Source organism: Peromyscus maniculatus, chromosome 6 (genome assembly GCF_049852395.1).
Source record: "Peromyscus maniculatus bairdii isolate BWxNUB_F1_BW_parent chromosome 6, HU_Pman_BW_mat_3.1, whole genome shotgun sequence".
NCBI classification, from domain to species: domain Eukaryota; kingdom Metazoa; phylum Chordata; class Mammalia; order Rodentia; family Cricetidae; genus Peromyscus; species Peromyscus maniculatus.
The window spans coordinates 111265641-111286639 of NC_134857.1; the positions used below are offsets into that span (position 1 = coordinate 111265641).

General features: G+C 43.8%; 1 protein-coding gene across 3 annotated transcripts in view; it reads left to right on the top strand.

Moving 5' to 3' along the window:
* The window catches only part of Papss1 (3'-phosphoadenosine 5'-phosphosulfate synthase 1), a 119902-nt gene that overhangs the window by 63847 nt on the left and 35056 nt on the right, over positions 1–20999 (top strand). For all 3 annotated transcript variants that reach the window (XM_006970368.4, XM_076574984.1, XM_042279945.2), the window contains 3 exons: positions 1019–1137; positions 17882–17995; positions 20200–20311. In XM_006970368.4, the coding sequence (XP_006970430.1) occupies positions 1019–1137; positions 17882–17995; positions 20200–20311 (345 nt within the window). The remainder of the gene's footprint in view (positions 1–1018; positions 1138–17881; positions 17996–20199; positions 20312–20999) is intronic.

A 20999-nucleotide genomic window follows, 5' to 3' on the forward strand; every position in this document is an offset into this window, starting at 1 on the left:
TGACACCTCATTCTCTTATCATCTTTCCACTCCATACTTTGTTCATCAATTTAAGTCTCTGTGTAGGGCAGAGGTGACTTCAGCTAGTCTAACTTTGTTGTTGTATATGCCACATAATTGTCTCAGTGTACAATGGGAAGAGGCTTGCAATCTGATCTGTGGCCAACTCCTCTAGCCCACTGAATCTTGTTGACCTTTTAAAGTTTACTTTGTTTTGAGTATCTTGTCCCTGAGTAAGTACAGGGACAGATATTTCAAGAACGTCTCATAGCCTCATGAAGAGACCTCTGGCTTCTTTATGTGTGTCACAACCTCCGAAGAATAACAAGACCTTCAAGTAGATAAGGATGTCTTCCTAAAAGCAGAAAGGGTAGTAAGTTCAGGGCTTTCCTGGGGAGGCTTAGAAACAGTACTCCTGGGAGAAGGCATAAATGATTCATAAGAAATTTTCTATCAATCCAACATCCCCCAGTTGTACAAATATTAAAAGTGCCCCAAGTATGCAACAGGTGGAGGTGAAAACCAAAGGTGGCATGGCAGCCATCATGGGGCTCAGCTTTGCTGGATCTTTGTGAAGCCGCTGTGCTGGCTTTATGACTTCTGCCATTCCCATCAGATATGGCTGAGCCAGAGGCTTGAGTTAGTTTCATTGTACTGAGCTGTGCTGTGGCTGTGAGGTCAGTATAAATGAATCAATATGTTCGATAAGGTGTCTTCAGACAGAAATGCACATGACACCTGAGGCTGTCAGGAACCTGACCTTGTATTTCACCCAGGAGACATGATTCAGTGTTTACTTCGTTAGTATTTGTGACAGCTTTATTGAGCATAAGTGCAGTGAATAATGAGAACTGACTGTATGTCTAAGGAAGAAATCAAGATTAATTAGAAGTCTCCCGAGAAAGAGGCTTCGGTACCATAACGCCATGACAGGGCAGTGTGAGCCTTAGTGCAGACCGGTGCAGATGAGATAACCCTTTACGTTTCTGCCCTCTCTGTTGTCTGCTGTCCTTTAAAGGCTTCACTGGGATTGATTCCGAGTATGAGAAACCAGAGGCCCCGGAGCTGGTGCTGAAAACGGACTCCTGTGACGTCAATGACTGCGTCCAGCAGGTTGTGGAGCTTCTCCAGGAACGGGTGAGAGAAAGCAAGTGGAAAAAGAAAAGAAGAAAACTGCCCGATAACCTGGCCTCTAAAACGTGACCTGATTGAGTAGCATGTATTTCAGGTTCCATAAAAACCAGTAACTTCCTGGAAGCTCCTCTTTTAGCATTGTGGGGCATACACAATGCACGAAATACGCCAGTTACTGTAAATGTCAGAAAGGTTGGGAGTCTTAGAATTTTCTCATTAATTTGACCACACTAGTAATAGTGGAAACGTAGTGAATATCCTGCTGTATGACTTGGTGTTAGACCCTTTAAGTCGAGTTATTAAATTTCCTTACATATTTGACAGGCACACACACCAGCTTCACTTTGGTGATGCACTTATGGCTGGATTTTAGAGAAGGGTCCTATGGAGGGAGGCTTGCTGGACTTCAGTTCCGCTCTTTGGCTCCTGGGCATATGAAGCCTAAGAGGCATTAGGGCCGAGTAACAGCTGCGTGGTTCCCTTGGGTTTTATTCTGGTTTTAGAAATATTTTTTTCTTTCCTCTACACTACCCATTACCTCTTCTTTCACTCCACTTTCCGTGGTTTACTTTGGCTGGAGAGAATCCGGCCTTTGTGTGGGTGATGGAACTTGGCATGCTAGCGTTCATCTGCTTGTCATGTGTCCCTGTTTGCTGGCCACGAAGCAGGAGTGGATGTGCCATCATCCCCCATTCTGTTCTAACCAGGTGATGGTGTTTGGACTTCCTTTTTATGCACAACGTTCTGGCGGGGTTCCCTTTCATCTACCGTCTCCCACAGCTTTATCTCCTCTGCCTAAATATGTATGTTTCCCTTTTGAAGTTTTCTGTATTATAAAACATATATCCCAGGTAGTTAGCACAAAGCTTTCCTTCTGAATTTATTTTTCTTATTCAAAATGTTCTTTCTGAATAAATGGAAACAATAGGAGATCGTGACTTCACTGCTCTGACATTTTATGTGTACATGTTTTGTACATGCATGTGTGTGCCGCTGATGTCCTGATCACCGCCTTCGGGCCAAGGAGGGTCTTATCTTAGGAGGGTTTTTTACTTCGTCTTCAGTTTCTAGGTTTCCTGTTAACTGACTTCCGGGCTCCAGTCTACTCCTCTGCCGTCGGCTTCCCTCTCAGCTCTCCACAGTGGTCCCAGCAGTCAGTCACTCCTCATCTTCTGCCAAGATGTATGATTACAACCCATTACTGCAGCTAATGACTAACGTAGGCACTGGCAGTGCAGAGGTTAATCAGCCACGATCCCGTCCTTGGGGGTTTGCGTTGTGGGTCAGAGGAGAAGAAAAAGGAGCACAAGGCTCCTGGGAAACGGGTTAGAAATGTGACTCAGTGGTGCACGGTGTGTCTGGAGGCGGACAGGAGTGTTTGGAAAGGTTCGGTTTTGAGAGTCCTCCTCTGCTCAGTCTTCTTTGGAAGGTATTTTGGCCAAGCAGAGTGTCTTTCTTGCAGTCCTCTAAAGGGGTCTCTCCCTCCACAGTCATTTCATTTGTCTGAGACAGGCTCTTGTCACGACGGAGTCCAGGCTGGTCTGGAACTCACTGTGTAGACCAGGCTAGCCTCTAACTTGCCTCTGCCTTCCCAATGCTGAGAATACAGGTGGACGTGTGCCACCCTGCCTAGCACTTTATGGATTTTTGAAAATTCGTGGCCATTACATTGTTTTAAAGTGTGTCTTCGTTTTTAGAAACATGCAGTAGCTTTCATATGTATAGCTGCTGTGACTTCAGTGTGTGTGTCCAGTGTGTCATCATTAGCCTAGCCATTCTCTCTTTAAATGTTCCTTACACACCATCACCTCTTCCCCAACAGGACTCCACCTCCCCATATGTTAAACAGCGAGCTTGTGTTCCACAGATGCCCCGCTTTTTTCAGTTAATAAATAACTTTGATTATTTGAATTAATTTATTGTTGAGTTTCTTGACTCTTTATTGTACCCAGTATATAGACAAACTTATAGAAGGATTTTTTTTTTTTTAATTTTTGAAACAGGGTCTCTCTGTGTATTTCTGGCTGTCCTGGTGCTTCCTATGTAGGTCAGGCTCGCCTGAAAAATCTCAGACACCTGCCTGCCCCCTGAGTGCTGGGTTTAAAGGTATGCATTACCATGCCTTGCCCAGAAGGAGCTTTTAAGCTATGATAATCATTTACTAACAGTTTTGGGGCTGGAGAGTTGGCTTGGTGGTTAAGAACACTGGCTGCTCTTCTAGACAACCTGGTTTGATTGCCAGCATCTACATAGAGGTCCACAGCTGCCTATAACTCCAGTGCCAGGGAGCCTGATGCCCTTTTCCGGCCCCCAAGGGGACCACGCATATGCATCATGCACAGATATGTATGCTGGGCAAAACACTCATACACATGAAAAAACAAACAACCCCAAACCAAAACCATTTTTTTGCCATCATTTGGCTTTTTTTCCCTGTCATGTACATCTCTGTTGAAGTTCTCCAGAGATTCATGCATGCAGACCATATTCCACCCGATCCTGTGAATGGGTTTTCTTACTATTAGAGTCACTGTTTATGGGCCTGGTTGATGTTTGACCTCTGAGTAATTTCTGGATCTAGCTTTGATAGCATTGACACTTGACCGTGGGTGGTTTGCTCCCCCTTTTGGTTATCTCAGAAATTTATTGAGTGCTGGATACTGTATCTAAGCATACAGCAGAGATTGAGATAGTGTCTTTTTCTTAATTAATTGCATTATTTATTTAGCTTTGTGTGTGTATGTGTGGGTAGGTGTGTGCCATGGAGCACTTGTGGAGGTCAGAAGACAGTTTACTGTGTTTCATTCTCTCCTTCTACTGTGTGGGTTCTGAGGATTGAACTCAGGTTGTCATCCTTACCAGCGAGTACCTTAATCTGCTGATCCATCCCACTGGCCTGAGATAATGCTTTATTCATTTGTAGTTCAGGCTGGCATTCTACATAACTGGGGATGACCTTGAACTTCCTGATGTTCCTCTGTCTCTTGTGCCCTGGGCTTACAGTTGTGCACCACCACCATGCCTGGGCTGTGCTCCTGGGACTGAACCCTGGGCTCTGTGTGTGATAGTCAGTCACTCTTCCCCAAAGAGCTACATCACCAAGCTCCCCTCCCCTCTTTTTTTTAAATTTAAAAGACTAGGCTTGTCCAACCTATGGTTCAGGGTAGCTACAAATGTGACCCAACATAAAACTAAGCTTAGTAAAACATGATGAGGTTGTTTTTGTGGTTCATTATTATTATTACTGTTAGCATTTTGACTTATCACTTGGTTGCATGGTCCTCAAAGGCAGACTGCGTAGCTAACGTGTGGGAATGTTAAAAGGCTGGGCATGCTTATGTTGTGGATGTATATTGATGTATCTGTCATGCCATTGGTACTGTAGAGGGTTGAGTTTAGTTAGTAACTACCTGTAATGTACCATGGGCTCCAGTTTCTCCAGGGCCAGCTATTCTTCTTGGTCACTATAGGGTGTGTTTATATTTGTCTGCATTGAACTTACTTTGTTTTAGTTGAATTTTGTTAGATGAAAGCTAAAAAGTTATATGCAGTCTACTTTCATTATTTTTATCTTTTATGTCTAATCAGCAGTTCTTAAATGTTTTACAGAACCCTAGGAAACTGCAGAGGTACTCCTGTGTGGACTACAGATAATACTAGAGTCAGCCACTTAGAGAGGATTGTTAAGTTGATTGTGTATGGGCTACTTCTGGTATCACCCCTCTTTCTTCCTTTCTTTGATTTCCTCATCACTTCTCTGGGCCGCTATTTAGAAAAGCGTTCTTCGGATTTCATGCTTTGCCTGCAGACATCCACCTCACACCTCTGCTGCCTCTGACTCCTCCCCCCTTTCATGCTTTGTGGTTGTTGATGATTTGTGTTGTTCCTTAAATGTTTATTCTGTGAAGATACTGCAGTTAATCTGTAAGTCTAGGAAGGCACAGTCCCATTCACCCTTCAGCCAAATCCCTCGTGTTACGTTTTCCACTAATGTCCTTTCTTATCCAACATCCAACGCAGGATCATACATGATATTCAGGGCTGCTTGGGGTTCCACTGTTGTTCTGGAAGGTGAGGCACAGACTTTGGGTACCTGTAATGCATGAGATTTACATGTTGTTTTACTCCACTGGTCGGAGGACAGGGTGAGTACCACTCTGATTTTGTAACCATGCCTCCATTCTGTGCCTTTTATTTCATGATATGCCATTCACAAAATCATCTCTCTGAAGTTTAATCTAAGTATTTCCCTTTTCATTACTGATTTTCCCATTTTTTTCATAGAACTAAGGTGGTTTGTGTTGAGAATTCTTCATAGTTTGGTTCTAAGATGCATACCTTTGTATGTATTGTCATTATGTTTTCTATCATAGTATGTACTTCCTCCCAATCCTCTTCCCTTCTCTTACTGTTTATCTTAATTTCTGTAGTCTTAGTTAATGCCTTCCTCCTAATTTATTTCATCTTAGAGATTGTATTAATTATCCTTTTTATCTTATACTTACCAGACAATGTGATGATTGGACAGTTCACCCAATATCTCAAAAAGAGGCATAGAAATATATAATACTTAGCATCCTTTGACATTTGCTGAGTATTATAAAGGGCATACTTGTAGTGCTTTATGTCTTTCACAGTGATTCTTTCTGACCTTTAGAAACTGGGGCAATGGCTCATTTTCCCTCCCAGTTTATCTTCTAACACCCCTACCTTGTATTTTTTTTAAAAATTAAAGATTTATTTATTTTTCTTTCATGTGTATGGGTGTTTTGCCTGCACATATGTCTGGACTGTATGTGTACAATGCTCTTGGAAGCTAGAATCCCCTGGAATTAGAGTTACAGACAGTTGTGAGCTGCCATGTGAGTGCTGGGATTCAAACCCAGGTCCTCTGGAAGAGCAGTGTTCTTAAACACTGAGCCTCTGTGTCGTCCCCCCCCCCCATTTCTGTGGCATTCCTAAGAGATCTTTGCACTCGGTTCTTCCTGTGTGTGGTCTCATTTCATATACGCAAAACCTTGGAAGTATTTCAGAGCAATTAGGAAATTTGCTTATAGTAGTGTTGGGTTCTGCCTCTGGGATTTCCCAATGATTCTTAGGTATCTTTGGCCTGATTTTTAGGAGTCTTCACATTACTACTTAGAAAGTGATTTTGGTTATATGGGCCTAGAACAGAGAAGTTTTCTTAGAAAGGTTGTTTTCATCATAAAGCAGGGTGATCCCAGAGAAGAAATCCAATGCCCTGTTACTGTAATTTGTTCTCTGGGCATCATCCTTATTTGGGAAAGGATTTCAGTTGCATGCTTTCCTAAGCAAATGACTTCCCTGACAGCCTGTGAGTACTGTTCTGTTGTGCGTGGTGATTCTTGTTAACCGGAGAACCACTCAGTGCCATATGTGGTAGACACTAGAGCAAACACTGGGACCTGGCGGCCACCAGATAGTACGGTTGCTTATGGACCTGCATGTTCGGTCCTTGCCACTCTTACTTAGTTAATAGTGTGTAGACAAGATGGCCTTGCATACGTTAGTTTATGCTGTTGCTTTTGTAGCATGCTGTAGAATTCAAAATGGCAGTTGGAGGAAGACACACAGACAACACTCCATCTGTTCTAACATGTATTCTCGTTGATTGTCTCCTAGTAAAGCTGACTCTCAGATAAGCCTCAGGGCACCTGGAGAAGCCGGTGAACAGATGCCCGGTCACAGTTGGTAGCTGATGGAATGCACTGCTCTCATGGAATGGCGACTTGGTACAAGGCACACCCCGTCCAGCTGGGCGTAGGAAACGCGGTTCACTGTCATTGCCATTGCAGAGATATCTGTGAGATTGTCCACAGGTGGTTTGGGTTACCTCACTCAGGATGATTTTTTCTAGTTCCATCCATTTGCCTGCAAATTTCATGAAGCAAGCATTCTTAACCACTGAGAAATGTCCCTGTGTGTTTTATCTATTATTATTATTACTACTATTATTTTAGATAAGGGCTCCATGACTGACCTGGAACTTGCTCTGTAGCCCAGGTTGGCCTCCACTCACAGAGATCTGCCTGCCTCTGTCTCTGTAGTGCTTGGGTTAAAGGTGTGCCCTGCATCAGGACAGGGATTTTTAAAGGTTAAGTGAGGAGGTTTTCAAAGTTGGTTTGAAACAGTTGACCTTGGCTGCAGGGATCATTACCACGGGTGGCATCCAGTCCAAGGCCAACAGGTAGGCTTGCACAAGGGTTTGGTCTGCAAGGTTGCTGGCTGTGTTCTGTGGCAGCTCTTGTTATCTCATGTGCATGAGCTCCTGTCCTCGATGGGGATCCTAATAAAGCCCAATGCTGCCTATAATGACAACTTTATTTCTGAAATAAACTAAGGAGAATTTGATCTCTGCTGCAGGTTCAGTTCTAAGGGTTTTTGTTTGTTTTTTCTTCACAGTGACCAATTCTCTTACCTCTGACATCATTGGAGTATCCCAACAACTCAGCTCAATTCTTCTCCTTTGTGGAGTTAAGTTAGTTGAGTTCACAGGTTAAGGCCCCAATCTCAGAAGACTGCCTGTTCAGACATGAGTCATGAATGCAGTTTCCCAGGTCACCCACCTTTCTACCCAGCTGTTTATATAACTCAGGGTACCTCTCCTTAGGCTTTATCATTGGTCAGAAGGACTCAGGAAAGCACTTTATTGGTTGTTGTTGGTTTATTATCAGTTTAGGAACAGCTTGATGGAAGGGATGTATAGGATAGTGTGGGGTATAGGGAACCAAGTTTCCATGTCTTCCTTAGGCTGCCCCTCTCTTTAGCACCTGTACACGTATAGCAACCCAGAAGCCTTTGAACTCCATTGTTTAGGGGTTCTTATGGAGGCTTTCTGTAGACAATGATTGATTAAGTAGGCATGGGTTGAGGTTGAAAGTTACGAACCTGCAGTCAAAATAATCCTTCTGGTGACAAAATTCCATCTTGGAGCTGTCCAGGACACATCAACCAGAGAGTCTCCATATGAAAGACATTGTCACTTAGGACATTCAAAGCTTGTAGTTCTTTCTGTCTTAGGAACTGGGGATAAGGACCAAATATCTAATGCATTTCCCATTAGGCTGTGACTGTGTTAAGAGAGAAGCTAGCGTGGTCCGAAGGAGCTTGAGTAGGGCTGTGCCCATGGGAATAACAGTGGCCAACGGCCCTTTCTTACCAGTTACTTTGTGGAGACCCTTCTGAAATGAACTCTACGTGGCATTCTTAACTTACGGTCAGCAAGGACGATGAATATTTATCTTGCATGTTCAAGGAAACGGATGCTGCAGCTGTGAGGTCTTTGGTTATATGGGTCCTTTAGATCCTAAGTTCTCTTTCAGTCTGGCTGTGTGATACAGCCATTCAGATAAAGAGTACATGTCTCAGCATTTAGTCAGAGAACCTTTTTTTCCCTAACTTGCTTCATTTTGTATGCATTTATTCAAGAATATGGAAGACAAGCAAGCATGAAGCTTTGTCTTTTGTTTCCATCAACCCTGGAGCGGTCACTAGATGGCCTGCTAGTACTGCATTTTAACTTGGCCTGTTAGAACACAAGGGAGCAGGCTTCTTGCCGCTGGCTTTAATCTAAAGTGATATTTTAAATGCTGTTTTTAAATCTACCAGGAACTCTGGATTTACTAGTGCTATAAATTATTTAAAGGTTTGTCTTCTTACAAAATGGTGGTTTAGTACTCTAAATGGATTTTATACTGCACATAAAAACCAGACTTTGTAGCTCAGTTTTAAAGTGTTGCCAGAATGTCGTTTGCTCGTGCTTTGGATGCATGTAGTTGAGATAATAGAAACTTAATAGTTGCATGAAAATGTGATTGAGCCCCAGCATTCAGTCTTTTGAGCAGCTCTGGCTCCAGAATAAGTGTAGCAGATATGTAGAGAAAGAATGTAAAGTGTGGAATCACTGTTTATTAACACATTCAGGCTGCCACAGGAACGTTCAAATGAGAGGACAAAAATTGCTAGTTTTAGATGGTGATTATTTGTCCTGCTCACCCGTTTCCAGGGAGAAGCAAACAGTTGCTCAAACTAGGATGTAGATGTCACATCCATCAGTCATGTATAGTGTTTAGTCAATTGAAAAAAAGTTTGGGTATCCATCTTGTGTTTAAATCAAATTAGTATTTACATTTATAACATCTAATATTTCTGTACTTGGAGGTCTGGAACTCAGCCCTCATTAATGGTAGTAAGTAAACTGTTCACTGACCGCTGCTCAGGACACTTAAGCAGTTATTCTCACCTGGAACATTGGAGCCTCTCAGATGGGGTGAGGTGTCTAGTCATGTGAAGACTTCCTCTGGCCAGGCTTGTGATCTGTCTTTTGTTTGAAAGGAAATTTGCTGAACTAAAAGGGGTTATAGGAATGTGACAATGGCACAGTGTTTCTGATTGCCAGGTGAGTCTGTGGAAATCCTAAGGAGTCCCAAATAGAACAATCACTTCATGTGACAGGGACTCTGCCTTCTGCTATCTAGGTATCCACTCTGACTTTGAGGTGGTAGTGGTTCTTTTGGGTGTGTAGTGGTGGTTTATCATTAGAATGTGCTAGGAACTGGCTATGTCTACATTCAACATAAAAATGTTTTTTATATGTATGGGTGTTTTGTCTGCATGTATGTCTGTGTAGCATGTGTGTGCCTGTGCCTGCAGAGGCTAAAAGGCATTGGATCCTCTGAAACTGGAGTTACAGATGGTTGTGAGCTGCCATGTGGGTGCTTAGAATTGAATCCAGATCTTCTGGAAGAGCAGCCAGTGCTCTGAAGCACTGAGCCATCTCTCCAGCCCCGTGTCTGCATTTTTAAGGTTCCTTTTGTATTTCTGATAATCAGTTGTCTACACAGAGCTCTTTCCCACTGAGCAGATGTTTCATCTTCCCCTGACTCATGCCACTGTGTTTGTGTTAATTCCAGAAATACTAACTGTATCTTTCCAGAAGAAAACAACAGCAGACTCTTGACCTTTTACTTAGCACTGGTTACCCACCAGAAGGACTGCACACCCATATTTAAGGCTAAAATTTATTTTATGAATATTGTTAGATATGAATCTGCAAAGGGAGGAATTTTGTTGAATGCTTGTGATAAAAAGTTATTTTGACTTAAAAATAAAATCTGAAACTATTTCTTCTTGATCTTGAAAAGATGATTCTAGCCTCCATGTTGATATTTGAAAGCATCACATGACTAAACTTGCTTGTATGCCGAAGTACAGAATTTGGAAATGGATTCCTTTAAGACGTGGTTTGGACAAGCTTGTGTTCCCTCTCCTACCTCACACAGATCACCTTGAAGACACTCAGCTTTGCTCACAGGTCATTTGTACATTTGTGGGCTGATGTGGTCTGGTCAGAAGACACCCGTTGATATTATCTGTAGAAACACTGGCTCCTTTGCAAGGCTCTGTTGAGGGAAAGCAGAGTCAGAGAGCTGTGGACGCCCATGAGTTGTGTTTCTGGGGAGTGCCAACTCCTGTTGGAGGGAAGTGTGGGTGGATTTTTCTGTCGGGACCACCTGCTCCCAAATAACCACACAGAGTCTTATTAATTGTGAATGTTTGGCCAACAGCTTAGGCTTGTTGCTAACTAGCTCTTACATCTTAAATTAATCCATATTTCATATCTACGCTCTACCACGTGGTGGTACCTGTTTTCAGTATGAGATGTTCATCTTGCTTCTCTCAGTGTCTCCTCTTGAATCTGCCCTTCTTCATCCGGAACTCTCTCTTTCCCTGTCCGCAAGTCCCTCCTAACCTCTTCCTGCCTAGCTATTGGCCATGAGCTCTCTGTTAAACCATTGAGAGCAGCACCTTTACAGTGTACAAAGAGACTATTCCACAGCAGGGAAGAGCACTGCTCCAACAGCTCCAGCCCTGTGCTTGGAGCATTGCAGTGGTCTGGTCATGCTGCTGCGATCCGTCAGTTTTGGGGAGCTATTATCTTGGGGTGCTAGCCAAGGGAACCGGCTAAAAACGAAAAGTAACTTGTATCAGATGGTGTTGAAAAGACTGTTCTACTGGGTGCTTGTCTTCTGACTTCTCCAGATGGTAGACAGTTACCAACAATAAATGTGGGAGAAAGGGAGAGCTCCAGTTCCCACCACCACCGAGTGTCCGCCCACTGTGATACAGCAGAGAAAGAAAGGACAGAATAAACAACGGGGAAGTAGCTCTTTGCAAAGTGGGGCTGAAACAGGCGCCGTGGACATGCCATGTCGCTTGTTCCGCATGTGTCTTCTCTGTATGCTGAGAGGTCCGGGGTGATGGGATGGCAGGATTCTCTGCACTGCAGTGGGATTCGAAGAGGTGGGTTTGCAGGCGTTCACAGCTCATTAGCAGAACTGTTTCAGGCCAATCAGAAATGTTGGCTATCTATTTTTGTGAAGAACAAGGTCGGTGCACTGAAAGATCATACCCAAAGTAGAAACCCTTAGAATTACAAATGCTTAACAGGATTTCTTTTTGAAAGTGAGCAATGTGTGCGACAAAGTTTCATAACTTTTTTTTATGGGGAAAACACTAAAGGACACTTTTGGAGTTGGAACTCCAATTCTGACACATATCAATTGTTTTTTTATGGCCTTGGGAAAATAACTTTGTTTCTGGCCTCATTTCTTTCATGTGTGAAATAGAACTAAATAATAGTACCCGCCTCGAGTTTTTCAGAGAATTCTGTGAGTGCATGGCTGACGTCAGGAGTTAGGGTGGCTCCTTCTGCGTAGCAAGCACAGCGAGTGTCGTCATTGCCATCCTTTGTTACCAGTGTGCCGAGTGCATTGGAAACAGTGTAGGGGGTTCAGCTGCTGCACCTCAGCTCCCTCATTTGTGGAGGGGGCAGGTAGCGGTAGGCTCTTCTGCCCTGGCAGGTAGGTGTTTGGACAAACACACACCACGTGAAGTGTGTTGAGGGAGTATCCCTGTTGGTCCCACAGTTCAGACACCATGCTGTTTCGTGAGTGTCTGGATTTTTTTTAAGTGGTTGAGGAAGAGGAGGAACCAGGATGTGAGGTGAGGAAGCCTGTCAAGGCTGTATATTAAAACTGGAGAAACAGGCTGGGTAGTGGTGGTGTACGCCTTTAATCCCAGCACTTGGGAGGCAGAGGCAGGCGGATCTCTATGAGTTCGAGGCCAACCTGGTCTACAGAGCGAGAGCCAGGACAGGCACCAAAACAACACAGAGAAACCCTGTCTTGAAAAAAGAATTGTAGGAACAGATCACAGAATATTAGGTAAAAAAGTTCATGTCTTCCTTCCTTCTTTCACAGCAGTAAGGATATCAGAAATAACTGACTTACAGGCTCCTGTTGCCTTCTGTCTCAGTTTGGTTTGAAAGTGTGTCCCTCAAATTTTGTGACTAGTTTACTGACTTTCATGTCCTTCTGTGAGCCTTACTATACTCTTCCTTATAGAAGCCTGGTGAATACCTATCGAGGACTATGGGGGTCCAGCCCCTTGATAGTCCCCTCCCAGGGTCCGGGAAGAATCTACAACCAGCTGATAATTAAACTTTGATGAGAAGAAATGAATCTATGTACACGAAACTCCTTAGTCCATATACTTTATTATTCTGTGACAGTTATAAGCTTATATTCTGCTCTCATACTTAGGTCATCTTTAGCCCGATTTCTCTCTACACTTGTCTGCGACCCCCTCTAGGTTCTATCTTAATTCCTTCATCTAGTTCTGCCCCTTATAGGTTCTCATCCATCTTGTTCCTTCCCATATCATTTCCTCTCCCATCTCCTTCTCTCTCATCTGGCTCTTCCTCATCTTCCATCTCGTTCCTCTTGTCCTCTCTTCTAGCCCTTCAATCTACTTCTTCCCCATCTCAGTTTGTTCCTCTCAAGTTCTTACCCATCTAGTTCTTCCATTCTCTTCTCTCTTCTCTCTCTCGAGCCCTGGGAGTCCTGGTATATATACACTTACAAGCAGTATTCCCTTAGCAGTGCAAAACCAGGCTTCCAGGGTCAAATGGAGGGGTGATAAGAATCACATAGGGAGGCAATAACCATTAATTATCACTTGCAACCCCAAAGGGAAGTGACCAATGGGGAAATGAATTAACTAAAGGCTAAATTCAGGTAATATCTAAGAAGAGGGCTCTTATGTGCCCAACTATAATCTTAAACGTGGTTGGTAGAAAGTGTTAAGAATCTATAAGCTGCTAGGTCAATGGGAGAAAATAAAACTGTCTTCTTTTTTCCTGTAGCTCCTATCTGTCCAAGCTATCTGCCGTTTTTCTGCAGGGTGGGGGAAAGTGTGCTCAGTCGCTAGGCAACCTGTGTACAGCTAGATGCCTCTGGTGATAGTTAAAGGGAGATCTGGAACTGGCGGTAAGGTTTGGGAAAAGAGGAAGTAAGGCTTAATTGGCACATCCGCCAGGCCTTCTCAAACAGGTAGCCTGGATGCTTAAGTCTGTTCTAGAGAGTACGGAGGTATCTCTGATAAGGTACTTTCCTCCATCCGGTGATGGACCTGACCGGATGCTACCAATAATGATAATTACAGGGAGGCTTGAACTGGGAGTTCTGGCTGAGCATAGCTGTTAGCACAGAAGTTTATCTAAATATTCCTAGAAGTGGTTAGGTAAGTAGTTAGAGGTCTATAAAGTTAGTAAGGCTGTAAGAAAGGAGGGGTCTGAGCTAAATTGTGTAAAGCTATTACTTAATGTCTACCTGACCTAGGCGGTGTCCCTTGTGGAATTTACCTTAAGTCAGGAGACTCGCCTGTGGGTTGTTATCACTGTTAATCCTCGGAAATTGGGTGACCACCTGGGTGATGTCTCCTTTAGTCCTTGAAAGTGGCTAGGGGAGATATCTGATTCCAGAGAAAGCCTTTCCTGAGGCTGTTCTCCAAATACCTGGAATGTGTATGTCCAGAGAGTGATCAGTCCACACTGTTAGCCCTTCTTAGGGAAAAGTCAATTGGGAAAACTATGAAGGCACACATGATTTTCATAACAGAATACAGCTGATATATAACAAGCCAAGTAACACCAAAAACTCCTTGGGATTTGGCTTCTTCTGGAGGAATTCCCTGATTCCTCCAGGTAGTGACTTTGCCATAACCAGCTGAGTTCTTATGATATTCCTGTGGCCCACAGCAAATACCTGGCCTTTCCTACAGTTGGTCACTCTTAGCATTTATTTCCCTGTGTAGAGGATTTCAGTTCTTTATTTTGCAGCTGCTAAGAATATGTATGCCTTAGTGTGACTCTGAGGCCTTGGGTGTCCAGCTGATCATGAGGGGTGTGTGCAGCTGCTTCATGCGTGTCCTGCTGACCCTCAGGACAGTTGAAGTGTCATGGGCTTGGCCGAGACTGCTGACAGGCCGTCTGCCTTTGGTGCACCACGGCGGAGAACAGTTGACGGGGTGTAGGGCATTTTGTTCTCCTCTTTCCCCAATCCTGCCACCTGCCCCTTTCCAACTAAAGTGAACACACAGGAGCGGCGCCTAAGCGGCTTACCTGGCCAGATTGTTCTTTGCCTTCTGTATGTGATTTTCCTTTTTAGATGCGTTCTTTTTTTTTTTTTTAAGATTTATTTATTTATTTATTTATTTATTTATTTATTTATTTATTTATTTATTTATTATGAACACAGAAGAGGGTGCCAAATCTCATTACAGATGGTTGTGAGCCACCATGTGGGTGCTGGGAATTGAATTCAGGACCTCTGGAAGAGCAGTCAGTGCTCTTAACCTCTGAGCCATCTCTCTAGCCCCCTTTTTAGATGCGTTCTTAAGGTCAGGCATTTCATATAAACTGACTGCTGACCTGTCGTGGGTCCCCCCCTTTCCCATAAAGCTGACACGTACCCACCTTGGCGTGGGTTCATTTATGTGGGGAAGCCTACCTTATGAATATGTGGTTACATGTGAAATCCACCAAGTCATACTGGAGCAGCTGGAACAGCTGGAGCAGCCGGAGGAGCTGGGCTGCCTTGGTTTACTTTTTTCTGTAATGACTTCAGATAGTATTTCTCCTCATTAAATACAACAATAACTTTCTACTATGAAGTATGGAAGGACTAGGAAGAGGCTTATGGAGAGTTGTGCTGGGCAGTTTGTGCCCTGTATACACGCTTCCCGTTTCCTCCGTGTTTAGTGGGGCGCTCCAGGGACAGAGGACTCTGAGAAACGCTGCTGTGTTCCAGGAGTGATGCCGCGGGGCCGGGCTGGCTGTGGGGTTTGATTTGATTATTTCTCTTCCTGTGTGTGTAGTCTTACTCACTCCTGGGTTATTATGAGAAGTCACGGGCCTTGACTATAACCCTAGCAGAAACCAGGTTTGCTACCTGATTTTGTGCTGGTCCTTTTTCCTCATTGTGGTTGCAGAGTACCTGAGAAGACAGAGCTGTAGGCCACTAATTCTAGATTCTCAGGCCCCCATAGGGATTGCTTAAACAGCTACCCTGGTCTTCTGTGCCTCTTTTGGCATAGGCATGTGATTTAGCCTTATTATTTTCCTCTGTTGCTGTAGAACCACATACAGTCAGGTGCCACTTGGAGCTCTTCCCTTAGACGAGGCATGCTGTGCACACATCCATAGATGGTGCTACCCAAGTAAGATGGCCATGGAGTCACTAGGTCACAGATATTTATGGCCTTGCCGTCACACATCAGTCCACGGTTAGCTGTGGCAGGTAACTGTCAAAGGCTGTGTCCTTAAAGTTTGATTTTTGGGCTGGGGAGATGGCTCATTCAGAAAAGTGCTTTCCACACAAGCATGAAGACTTATGTGTAGACCTTCAGTACCCACACAAAGCCAGCATGCCGGAAAAAGGAGCGTGCTGGGTGTTACCTGACAGGCAGTCTAGCAGAATGGCAAGCTCTCTGTTGATGAGAGACCCTGTCTCAGAAAATAAGGTGGGGGCTGATAGAGGAAGACACCCAGTGTGGACCTCAGCATGCCCATGGGTGAGCGCGCGCGCGTGCGCGCGCGCGCGCGCGCGCGCGCGCGCGCGCACACACACACACACACACACACACACACACACACACACACACCGCATAAGATAGAGTGAGGAAGACGTCCGATGTTAGCCTCTGGCTTCCACGTGTACTCTTAGAGATGTGCATACACATATGAGCATGTACACACATTCATATGCCCACAAAGAGAATTTGATTCTTCCATTAATATTTTATTTTGAATTACATTGATTATTGTTGCTTTGTGCTTTAAAGAAAAATACTTCTTTTAATAGAAGTTTTAGCTTCCTACTAACATTGATGCTGTACAGTGGGCATCATGCCTTTGAACATGGACTTCCTCCTCCATCTCTTGTCCTGGCTTGATGTGTTTAGGTTTACGTAGTGTCTGTCCCCTTTTTGTATTCTCAGCGGCTGTGGGTGGAAGTTCCTGCTCTGCCATCTGCTGTGGATTTGGTCATTTTGGCAGGGACAGTGTGATGCTGAGTATCTTCATAGGCTTCTATGCCATCTGTGTATCTTTGTGAGGTGTGGATTCAGGACTTGCTCTCTGGCTGTTGGTGATGTTTTTGGTTTGGAGTGTTTTTTAGATTTGTCTTCCTACCTCTGTGAAGGATGTCAGTGGCATTGTGGGGGCTGCATTGGATAGGATGGGCATTTTAATAACATTCTTCCAACCTATGAATATGAGATTTTCCCCCCCTGTGTTTTAAGGTTCTTTGTGTATGTTAGATAACAGTCTAAACTTTTTTCTCCCCCAAAACTTTCCCCTGGGCTGCGGCTGGATCTTTTCATTCTCTTGAGAATTGCTTTATTTCAAATGACAAAGTATTGCCTGCACACATGTAGGAAAAGCCCACAATTGGTTCCATATCGTGTGCTAGTAGAGATGACCTGGCGGATTTGGTATTAAAACAGAGTTAACGAAGTTGTACCCATTTGGAATTCTTAAGGGCACGGTGATGTCTTGGGAGCCGGTCTTGCAAAGATCTAGTAGAGGTCTAAGTGGTTATGCTGTCTCTCACACACACTCCCATGTGCCTGCACCACCCCACTCGGCTCCATGCTCACATGTGCAGCACACGTAGGATGAGCAGGAAGAAAGCCTGTCTTAGTGCCGTAGCTGAGAACCTAGAAATTGGACTGAAGTTCAGACGTTCCATGTGGGATCAGAAAGTACTAGTTTTCGGCTGATATCCGTGGGAGGCCTGCCTGTATCTGAAGAGAAACAGTGGTGGAGGAAGTGTGGATGGGGTGGGGTGGTGTGGGGGGTGGGGTAGGTGGTGGTGGGGGTGGATGGAGAGGGTGGGGGAGAAACTGGGGGCAGAGGGGGAACTTTGATTGGGATGTGAAAACAAAAAAAAATTAAAGAAGTATTAGTTCTCAATGACTGGGAGGGAAGTTGACACATTCTGACACATTTTGTGAGTAAAATGGTGGCATTAGTGGCACTGAGGGTACATAGGGGAAATGGTGGTGTCTCACGTGGGCTCTTTTGTGTTTGAAATTCTTGTCGCAGTGCATCTGAGGTCAGCTCCATTTACAGTTACCTGTTCTGACACATAGAAGGTTCTAGGAATTTTTTCTTCCCTATTAGATAATGGGACATAATGCTGATTTCTTGAGTATGGGATCCTATTTAGGAGTAGACCAACTAACATGAGGATAATTGAAGCGGGAACATGGCGCTAAAGCCCCCTTTTCTGTTAGAAATGCTGATTTCTCTTCCTTAAGGTATCTTTTGGGAACGCCTGCATTGTTGGGTCAGATGTCTAATTACCCTCTTGTTGTTGTGAAGGACATCGTCCCCGTGGATGCCTCCTATGAAGTCAAAGAACTGTATGTGCCAGAGAATAAACTGCATTTGGCGAAAACTGATGCTGAAGCATTACCAGCACTGAAAATCAATAAAGTAAGTTCTCCGTTGCTTTAACAGAGTGCTGCAGCCTTCCGAGGAGCGGTTATTTGATGGATGTGGGGCTTAGTGGCCGTGTTTGAAGTCAGGGTGGCAGGAGCAGGTCAGGGTGTTGTGGTGTATATCACAGTTCCCAGGGACAGAGAGCGTGTTGAATGGGGAACAATATTCCCACATTATCGTGACTTTGATTTGCTTTTAGCCTCACATTTGTTTATTTTGAAATATCAAAGAACAAAGATTATGTGAGTTTTGGGGGGCATAAGAGAGAAAGGAGTGTTTCTAAAACATTAAGAAATGCTAATCCATAATAATTAGAAGGAACTTTTACCACTTTAAACATGTTTCCCAATTTCCTGTCCAACACTTGACTCTCCCTTATATTAAGAAAAATAGACACATTAAGAATAGTTCTGTTGTATATCTGTGTCTAATGATATCATTAGGTGTCTTTCTCAATTAACAATTTCTGAGTTGAACAAGGCAGGGTGAGAGTGGAAACTGACTTATTCTCAAATCTTAGGAAATTTTAAACTGTATAATTTATACACATTTTAAAAACAGATAAAAAGGAAAAAAAAAACAAGCAAAATCCCACAAAGGGTAAGGAATAAGAATGTGAAGTAGCAGTTGGCTTTTCCTTCAACCCTTCATTTATGATAAGAAGAACCTAGAACACTTGAGGAAGTGCTACCTCTCAGTACTGAGAGTGGGAAACTGAGCTCGGCCTGGACGGACGCCTTCCTACTTGTTCAGATCTTTGGTAGGAATTGATCTTAATGGCTGTGTGTGTCCTGGTCTTAGGTGGGTAAGTGTCAAGGAGGGATGGTGTAAAGCAGTGCCGTTCCAGCTGGCCATGGAGAAGGAGCAGAGTTTGCACAGGCAAAGGGAAAGAGAGATATATCTGTAGGTGTATTGGACTGCAGAACCCTAAATGTGAACTTCCTTCAGTCCAGGAGTTCACAAATTCAGTGTATGGTACCCACAAGGCACACTGCCATTCTGCCCATTCACAGCACTTCCTCACAAGTTTTGTTTAGTCATATTGAAGGCTAAGGCTTCAACAGAAGGAAGCTTGCAGGGATACGTGCATTTAGCTTCTAACAGATGCCATCCAGAATAGAGATAAGCAATAACCGTTATCATGGGTTTAGGAAATGTTTATGAATTGAGGCTGTATAATTCCTCATGTTGCTTCCTGTGTCCTTGCACACATTGGCCATCGTGCTTCAGGAATAAACGGGAGACCCTTTTGCTGCACAGCATGGGCCATGTGCTTAGTCTTTTCTCACTTGGGAGCCATTGCTGTGTGATACATGCAGTTCACCAGTTCTTTACTGTTCTATTGGGATGTAACCACAGGTCCGGAGGTTTAAGCAAATAATGGTCTTTGTAAGATGAAGTTATTCATTCTGGGAAAGAGATTTTCTGGTAAATATTTTGTGTAAAGTATCTTTTGGTTTAGGATAGTGACCATCAGCCAGGTGGTGGTGCATACCTTTGATCCCAGCACTCGGGAGGTAGAAGCAGGCGGATCTCTGTGAGTTCAAGGCCAGCCTGGTCTACAGAGTGAGTTCCATGACAGCCAGGGCTATAAAACAAAACCCTGGCTTGAAAAACAAAACAAACAAAAAACTCAAACAACGACGAAAGGGGGATAGTGACTGTTAACATGGAGTTTCCAGATCTTCACTGACAGCAGTTCTGGGAACTTGGCAGAACTATAAAATTTCCACTGCCTTGGAAATTGAATGTGAAGCAATATGCATTTGTTTGTTTGCTTTGGACAGGCTCTCACCATATAGCCCGACTTGACCTGAAACTCACCAGGCTGCACTTAAACTCACCGAGATCTGCTTGCCTCTGCCTCCCGAGTGCTAAGATTAAGTTTGCACCACCCTGCTAGCAGTCTGTATTGCAGCATACCTCCCAGAGGTTGTCTGGTGCACATTAACAGTTGAGAACCCCTCGCCTAGGTGAGGCTGTCCCTGGTGGAAGTATGTGGAGGCATTATAGATGTGCTGGAAGAAAAGCTTGTTCTAGAGTTCTTATTCTTCTTCAGTTTGTAGGAGCCACAGCCATTGCTGACATGTTTGTTGCCATTACTTTCAAAATTAAATGCATAAAACTTTTTGCTGCTTGGGTTCATAAATATATGAAATAATTTTTTTTTATTTTTTAATTTACTGTCTAATTACTAGGTGGATATGCAGTGGGTGCAGGTTTTGGCGGAAGGTTGGGCGACTCCTCTGAATGGCTTCATGAGAGAGCGGGAATATTTGCAGTGCCTTCATTTTGATTGTCTTCTGGATGGTAAGACAGTCTACATCTAACATTAAATTGGGTATGGAGGAAGCATGGCAAGATTTCCAGTGTTTGTTACTTTTCATAAAGGTAGTCATGGCCTCTCAGTAGTGGTCATGAAGACTGAACTAATTTGGTTCTGAACACTTTAAATGAACCCTGGATCTTATTTCCACTCTTCCTTTCCCTTCCTGTAATTGTTACTCATTGTGGAGGAAGAAGAAAAACCTTCGATCAGGGCAGAAAGTGAGTCATAAAAGCAGTTGTTCCCTGTGCCACGCCAGCCTTTCCACTGTGGAGCGCTTCTCCCTCGGTGCCTATCCTGTGGAGAGCTTCTCCCTCCAGGGGTGTAACCCCCAGGGCCCTTACACCCTCAAACCATTCCTCTGCGAAGCCTGGGAACTCAGGGTCTGTTTTGTTTGTTTTCTGTAGAGCTTAAACATTGTATTTTGACTTTCCTCCTTGGAGTCAGTGGTGGTTCAGCTTGGAGTTTAGTGCAAATTGACTTCTTCGTCTTCCATCTTTAACTGTTCCTGGTCATTTCAGAAGTGCAGATAGATCTGTTGATGGCTGACAGCTTTGTCCACAGATTTTTTTTTTTTTTTTTTTGGTCCATGAATCCCTACGCAATAGGATTTCTTCCATATATAAATCCAAATAGGAATTTAAGAGTATATTCTAATTTTCTAGCTTATAT